The sequence below is a fragment of the Nicotiana tabacum genome, chromosome 23, assembly GCF_000715075.1.
Source record: "Nicotiana tabacum cultivar K326 chromosome 23, ASM71507v2, whole genome shotgun sequence".
NCBI classification, from domain to species: Eukaryota; Viridiplantae; Streptophyta; class Magnoliopsida; order Solanales; family Solanaceae; genus Nicotiana; species Nicotiana tabacum.
In genome coordinates this window covers 94,967,875-94,976,508 of record NC_134102.1, presented here as the reverse complement: position 1 = coordinate 94,976,508, position 8,634 = coordinate 94,967,875, and the positions used below count along the sequence as shown (strand labels likewise).

The following is an 8,634-nucleotide window of genomic DNA, read 5'->3' as shown; positions in this document are numbered from 1 at the left end:
TGTCATCTTAATTGAAGATATATTTTTTATGTATATTTTATATGTGTTAATTCAATATATTTTTTATATATATATTTTGTATATATTAACGTATATTATTATCGAAGTAAGATCTTTATGTTAAGAAAGGAAGAAAGAAGGAAGAGAAAAACTTAAGAAATATAATTAAAAAGAAAACGAAAAGAACAAATTTAGAAAATATATTGGTTTCAGCAGAAAACAAAATTAAGAAAATGAAGAAAAAGAAGGAAAGCTAATAGATAAAGAGGAAAAAAATGCACGATTTTTGTATAAAAAATTATTGACTTTTCATTCAAATTACTTATTTTTAGAGATTAATAATTAATATTTCTATTTTAATGGAATTGTGTACTATAAATATAAATATTTTACTGTCACAACTGTAATATTAGATTTCACTAAGAATTTATTATATTTGTTTTAAATTTTGACAGTTACGTAAAATTACAAACCAAACACGGCCCACTAAAACAGGAAACAAATTAGAAAGAAAAACACACACACACACAGCGAGAATTAGAGAAGGCGCCCAAAACCCAGAGTCACAGAAACTGCGAAATAGCTTTTCAACCCCCAATGACCCTTTGATCCTATAAAGGTATTGGCAAAATCTGTGGGTAATGGACCTTCGTCCCAGACCGGGAAAACCTTTCTCTGGTTTTACTGATGCTGAGGTGCTTTTCCCTTTTTCCGAATTTTGTTTCCCATTTTTTTCTTGTTTTCTCAAGGTTTCGCCTTTTATGGGTTCTTTAGAAATTTGATTAAGATGATATTTATGTGTATTTTGACATTTTATGTCTTGGCATCAGAGCATGCAATGCAGAGGTCTTGGTTTTAGTTTCATCATCACCCATCAACAACTAAAAAAAAGACATAAATAAAATTAAGTTTTTCATAAAATTCAACATTTTTCTGGTGCACAATTCTTCACAAGAGAGAGAGAAAGAGCTTAAAGTTATGTGTGTAGCATTTCTATTTAGCTACAGAGTTGAAATGCCGGTAACTTTGTCTTAGCTTGAAGGTTGTATATATGTAGGATTATTTCGCTGGTCTAGAGCATGAAACTGATTAACATATTCTACAGTGACACTCAGCTGTTGAAATGAACAAACAAGTGAGGTTGATGTAGTTTGTGTTATACATCACACGGTTGGTTTGGCTTTTGGAAAGGTTATTGGTTTTACATGAGTATAGTCTCATTTTTATCATTAAAATGAAAAAAAGAAGGAAAAAACTGTTTTTGTCTCATGCAAGATTCCTGGTGGCTAGTGTAAGTTAGAAGTTATGTAAAATCTAGCTAAATGGGTATATATTTCCTTTTACTTTATCAGAATTAAAATTTAGAAATTATGGTCTATGAAACTACTTTAATACGTTTGTGCAACCAGCAGTGATATATGGAAGTCAATGTTGAGCTTAGAAGTCCAATATATTAACAAGATGGATGGTGTATATGCATTTACATTTGTACCAGATTGGAGAAAATTAGTAATGATCACATCCAACAGTGGATGCGAGTAGCAATGAAATTAGAGAAAGTTGGCTGGACAGTTTGGTCATGTACCGGTCTGTATGTGTGACAATATGATGATTGAGGATGTTAAAAGGAAGATAGATTTGAAATCACATGAAGGGAGGTTGTCTCAAAGACCTACATCTTTAGAATCAATGGGAACTCAACCGAATGAATGCAAAGGATCCATATAGATAATACTATCTAGTTTAGATTAAAGCTTAGTTGTTGTTACACTTATACTAGGTTCGGTGGTTGTTAGGAGTCTTTTAGTCTGACTAGAAGTCTTTATGTCTGTTTAGGGATGAATATGAGATTTAGGGAATCTCTAATTTGCCTTATAAGACTACTTATTGAGTATCAAAACAAAATAGACCTAAATAGAGCGAAATTAGAACAGAGAGTTCACCTAGCTGCCCTAACTATTTTGGGATAGAGGGTAGTTGATTAATTGGTTTATAAAACTATACCCATCATGCAAGATCTTGTAGAATGGCATGCTTGGTTGTTTATATTTGTGCTGTTTGTCATGCTTTACTGTAATTGTGAATTTTATCAATTCTGCCCGCTCATATTGTGGATCATAGTGATTGAGTAGTTGCGTCCAATCCTACTTGCTTCTTCGAGTTTGTGAATGTATGATCGGTTCATTTTCTAGCAGATCATTATTGAGTTACTTTAAAATGTTTCGTGCCTTGGTTTCTACATCTGGAATCATTATATGGCAGGGGTGATAGAACTTATTAAAGACAAAGAAAAAGTTTCTTGAATCCAACTGTGGCTGTGGCGGTGGCTCTTATCTTGATTGTTACTTCACATTGTGATTTATTTATGTTGAGTTTTGACTTTCGAGAAAGGTGAAACCTTATATTAGAGATATGTACCTTTGACTAGTCATCCACATCTCCGTTGGCTTCTTTGGGCATTGTGAATTAATCATCATCTGGAATTTGCAAATGATGTCAATCTGCAACTTTAAGAACACATGTTGGAAGAAACAACTCTAATTTCAGTTACTCTCTTCTAAATTGCAATCTTTTGGACATCTCTTTTTCTTTTTTGATGAAGTAAAAGATATTATAAAAAGCATCAAGAAGATGCAAAAGAGCACTGTCCAGGTGCTAATACAAAAGATGATATGTTAGCTCTGTACAGATGGTCCTATGCTAGTGTTAGGGAGCTAACAAAATCCAAAAATAATTCGGGGGAGCTAATAGGGGAGAGGTTACTCCAGCTATATAACAAAACTATACAATTAGCCTTCAAGGAGTAACATCTCTTTTTAATTCAAGCAGATTGAGAAAATGGAGAAAGAACTTAATCAATCAGGAGAACAAGTTTGTGACCAAGAGTTTTGCCAGAAATTGGCACAGGTTTTCAGGTGAGTTGCACTTTCTGTATCAAGTTGCATTTTCTTGTTGAATAATCAACAAAATCACTTTATATACATTTGACTTTTAACACATTTTTGGCTTGTTTTCAGCCACTCTAAAGGTCGTGCAGGAAAACCGATTGTGAAATGGACTGAGGTTCATAGTTTGACATACTTACTCCAGGATCCGATATTCTTGGTTGAATGTCGTTATAGAACTAAGTTCTACTATTTCACTTGACTTTAGGTCCAAACTTGGTTCCAGAACAGACAGCAAAGCTCTCTCTCAAAGGATAATTCAGCAGAGACCAAGAGGAAACTCCCTGATGTGACCGAAGAATGTGTTTTAGATAAAGCTAATCAAAGATTTCATATGCCTGAAGGTCCCTGTTGATCTATGTTTACTTTATGAAAGTAGATTTCTGACATAATGATTGGATGAGACATTGTTTTGCCGGTGCAGAAATTCCCTTTTTCTTCTACTTCCCTCCTTACTAACCATTTAAAAAATAAAAAGTGAGAGTTGAGACTAATACACTATAATTATTACTGTTCTCATGATAATTTAATCATGCATACAGATTAAGGACCTTTGATGCCTTCATATCTAATTTCAAAGAATTGTTTTGCGTTCTTAGTTCAGGAAAAAGCTGTTAATTTTTCTAGACTTCCTAGAATTATGCTGTTTCCCAGCTTCAGCTTGAGGATGTATTAGATTTGGTATCCACAAGATGAGGGATAGACTTAATTATGAATCAAGAAATTTTGTCAGAGCTATGCATTAGTTGATATCACAGAGCTTTTCTGAACTGGTTGAATTAAACTGTACAATGCTACTGAATGAGGAACAGCTTGTAGTCATTCTGCCTTTCATTCAGTTATTAATGCTGTATCTTAGTATAACTGGATTTGTTCCACTGTCTCATTTATGTGGTGCACTTTCCTTGAAAGATGCTCAAAAGTTACTTTATTGTGAATAGTACCTCAAACTCCAAGGACAGAATTCAACAATTTTAGTTACATTGTCCCGACCATTGTATGATCTGTGATAATTCTGCATGAGATTGAACTTCTTATTAGAGGGGATTGAAAATTATACCACAGCTTCTATCCTTCTCTATCTATCATAATCGTCCCTGAATCGCTGTTGTTTCAGATGTCCTCTGAAAGAAGGAACAACTTGTCTCAATTCCTTTTTGTCCTCTTCTTTCTTTCTTTTCTAAGTTTTTGTTGCTTATCAAACTAAAGAGAGTCAAACTACTTTGTCCCTTGTATTCATTCTTTTTGATTTTTTTCTCCTATTCTTGTCAATCATTTTTATCAACTCTAATGGAAGGTTTAACATCTATTTAAAGTTACATTTTACTCACATTGACTATCAATGGCGAAAGAGATATTTTTATTGGTTTTCCTCCATCTGAAAATGCGTACTGCTTTGAGGATCCAGTTGATGAGAATCTTGTAAGTAATTGCCAAATAAAGAATGATCTAGGCATATGTTTCCTGTATTTGGTAGCTAAATCTCTTCTGCCAAATGATTAGTGCTACTTATGCTCCCTTAACAGTTAAATCTGTGGTTCCTTTGTCAGAAAACTGCACTTACATTGTTCAATAAATTCTTTTCCAGGGAAAAAGGTTCCAGATTTGTCAGAGTTAGAATTTGAGGCTAGGTCTTCAACAGATGGGGCATGGTAAGCCTACATTAGCAAGCCAGAAAGGCTTACTCTAGTTTTCTTCAATCAGAAATAAGTACTGGATACTCAGCCATTTTAGCATTAACTTTTAGATGCTTGCTCATCTTTTTCAGCATTTCACCTTGGATGCATTTTCAACCTTTTTTGCGCTTAGCCATTAACATAAGATGCAAGAATGAAATCTTGTTTCCATACTTCTGTTTCTAGTCTATCTTTTCTTTGGCCTGTCTGAAAAATAAAGAAAAAGAGACAAGACAAAAAAAAAGAAGAAAGTTTCTCTTAACCGATGAGCAGCTACACTGATGCCGATGCAACAGCTCAAAGGATTCCATAAGAATGACATTGTTCTGGAAAATAACATCCATTTTGAATATCTTAATTTTCTATTGTTTGTTTATAGAAGTTCTCTAAGTTACTTCTTGGTGCTTCCCCCTTTGATAATGGTCAATGACTGCTGGTTGCAAAAAATGTTTTATGTTTTTCTTTTGGGAGCTACATTAAGATCCTCCATCCCTATGAACATGCAATATGGTGGATATTAGGGAAATGTACTGAAGTTCTTACACTTTATTCTGTGGCCATTTTTTATGGCTAAAACTTATCGAAGCCTACTATCATAATTTACTGCTAAATGGTGAATAAACATGTGAGAATTTGTCATATTCTCATAGATCATTGCATCTTGTTGGGCTACCTAACATATTGTCCCTTGGAGCTGCCGAAAACTATCCAGGATCATAGAGGCTTTTGCTCCAGAATAAAGACTTATTCATGAAACTGATATTTTTAGATCAAAATTGATATTGTGAGAGCCAGGCCTTTTATTTGGAAGCTGCTTCTTAAATTCTTATCATATGACTAACAGTCTGAACAAGTAGTTTAATAAGCTACCTGTCTATTCAAAATCGAATTTGAAGAATTTCCAAAGAATTTGTCTTTGACTTAATTCCCAACAATCAGGCATATATTATCCCGCTTAAAAAGAAGGGTAGAAGGTATCCATTTCCATAAACTATGTATTTCTCGTGTCTTTGAACTGGGCCTAAGGTAAATAGCAGTGGTAGCGATCAGCCTCTGACTCTCTTATAAGGATATAGTAATTGTTTTCTTAGGATGGAAGTGTTTTAGTGATACCTAGTATTTTTTAACTTGAATTAATGCATCTATTATGGGGTTGAAGTAAAATGTTTGCACTTCTTTGTAAAAGACTAATTTAGTGTTTACTTCTGATGTTTGACAGGTATGATGTTGATACATTTATCTCACACCGGTATCTCAGCTCAGGAGAACCTGTAAGTAGTTCAAATTGATCAAATACATTGCTTATTTGAAATAAATAATACTTGATACAATTAGAACTCAGGAAGTGCATGCTGCTTGACATTTGGTGGAATGTAATGTGCTGCAGGAAGTTCTTGTGAGATTTGCGGGATTTGGATCAGAGGAGGACGAGTGGATAAACGTAAGAAAGTCGGTCCGGGAACGATCTGTACCACTTGAGAGTTCAGAATGTAACAAAGTCAGGGTTGGGGATCCTGTTTTGTGCTTCCAGGTACCCCTTTCTTCCATTGGACTCTCTTTTCCCGTTGTTCTAGGGGTAAAATGAGATCACAAAAGGTAGAATATATGGATATTCATGATGTTGGCCTCTGAGTTGCAGGTATGTTAGTTCGACGCAGGATGCTTTAACTATATATTTTGGTTTTCCTATTTTGATCTAACTAGGAGAGGAAGGACCAAGCTAGATATGTTGAAGCACGTGTTATAGATATTCAAAAGAAATTTCATGATATAAGGGGTTGTAGATGTCTCTTTGTGATTCAATATGATCATGATAACACAGAGGTGCGTTTTCATAACAGGAGAATATCTACCCATTATTATCATTTTGCACTAAGGTTGGATTTACGTTATCACTATTTGTTTACTTCTTCCTTCAGGAAATTGTTCATTTGAGGAGATTGTGTTTCCGGCCAAGCGTATTAGGACGTCTGTGCCAGATTTAGGTTTTGTGTATAATCATTGCAGCCCAACATGTTTTGCCTTTGGACGATGCACAGTTTTGTTACCTTCATTTGGCCAGTTGATGCAGTAGGTTTAATGCAGCTTATTTTGCTTCTTGTGGCCCATATTTAATCTAGACCAATATGCTAAAGGCATAATTTTGCTGAAAATTCCATATGCCTATCTATATATCTATATATATATATATATATATATAAAAGAGGGACATGAAGGAGGGGATGTGGCATCTCAATAGTGTAGGAATCCTCTTTATCTTTTTCCTCATTTTTTTTAGTTTTTTCTTTCATTTTGTCCATTTTAATTGTTTAAAATTTAAAATCCATATCATAACGTCACACCTCTTCATTGGGGGTTATGACTCTAAAAGTCTATAACCTCCACTGCTTTAATGTCTTAAAAATAACTGTCTTAATTTTGGCCGAATTCTTTCCATGTGTATTTAAACTCCACACACACTGATATCCTTCATCCTCAATAAATAATGTTACCCATATTGGCTTTCACTTTTTAACTGTTTTACTTTTTCACTGCATATTGGCATATATGATTTATTGGGCAAATGATGTATTTTTCTGTACAATTATTGAAGAACTAATATCATAAATGTGTAAATATTACACTGCAAGATCTTCACATAAGGGATGGAAGTCTTGGAATTTGGCTAAGAATCAAACTGAAAATGGAAGAAATAGATTTTCCATGTAGTAAAAGCGTGAATTCGATATTTTTAGATTTAATTTTCTTCTAATAAATATAATATCATAAATCATAATAACACAAAAATGTAATAAAAATACATAAACACTATACATTATGTTGAATTTTCAATTTCAGTGTCTTATAAAGTAACATGATGCTTGTACATAGTTCGTTTGTTTTTAATTATGATAGTATCATTTGTTGGTAAGATACAGGATATTATCCAATTAAGGCAAATTGGACAACAAGAGGTATAACCAAAGTTAATAATTAATAGTCGTTGTTGACGAAAACATATTTTATCTTTATTAATTATCTTATGTCATTCCATACATCAAGATTTCAGACGACGTCCCAAGTTTTCATATTGATTGATGAGATTCTAAGAAAGAATATGTTGTATACCGTGATGTTAAAGATTCTGTACATTTGAATCTCATTTTTTTTTAAAAAGAGAAAAGGCGAGAGCTAATGATTTTTAGAGAGGAGTAATTTACTTTGAGAATATAATTATATCAAAGAACAATTGATCATGCTACCGTTGGAGAACATTCATTTTCCTTTTTTAGCAAGATAACTTAGAATTATTTTAATCATACTTACTTTGCTATATCATACATTAGATATTATTTGTAAAACATAAGAAAATATCAAAATACTAGTATTATATTATTTACTCAATCTTGATGATGACTTTTGAATTCTTTGTGAATAATTTTAAGCCACTTATTTGATATGTAAAAGATTGATATTTTTAATTATAAATTACAACATGCTTCATCTGGTCCACTTTAAGTAATTTTTTGATTGTTTTCATACATATTAAGAAATTCACATTTAAGTATTAATTAACAATGTAATTGATCATATTAACCTTAATTTGTTCGTTGAAAATATAACAAATACTCCTAGACACTATACTCCAAGGGCAACTTTGAAAAAAATGAGTTAATTCTTTCTTTATATTTGAAAAAATCAATATTATGGGCCACAACAAAGGCCAAAAAATTACTTAAAATGGATCGGAGGGAGTAACTATTTAGACAAATTTTAATTACTTTTGTTACCGCGCGAAGCGCTGACAAATTAACTAGTTGTTTCTTGTATCTGCATTCTTGGGGTTGGACAATTGTATTGTGTCGGGAAACGTTTCCTAGAACTCTTTCAAATGCAATTTCTAGAAGAAGAAAATAGTACATAGAAATGCATTCCTGCAACTCTCTATATTGTCAACAAGTGCTCCAAACTATTAGTGATTTATTGAATGGATGAAGAAGTTACAAGACTTTAGACGTGTTTGATGACGACCA

General features: G+C 32.9%; 1 protein-coding gene across 1 annotated transcript; it reads left to right on the top strand.

The window, feature by feature from the left end:
• Window positions 1–507: 507 nt before the first annotated feature.
• Window positions 508–6,704, top strand: LOC107803460 (protein SAWADEE HOMEODOMAIN HOMOLOG 2). Its single transcript, XM_016627180.2, has 9 exons — window positions 508–695; window positions 2,830–2,915; window positions 3,018–3,063; window positions 3,154–3,289; window positions 4,534–4,597; window positions 5,841–5,892; window positions 6,009–6,152; window positions 6,326–6,445; window positions 6,541–6,704. The coding sequence occupies exons 1-9, from the start codon at window positions 642–644 to the stop codon at window positions 6,604–6,606; spliced, it is 768 nt and encodes a 255-aa protein (XP_016482666.1). The 5' UTR covers window positions 508–641; the 3' UTR covers window positions 6,607–6,704.
• The last annotated feature ends 1,930 nt before the right edge of the window (window positions 6,705–8,634 follow it).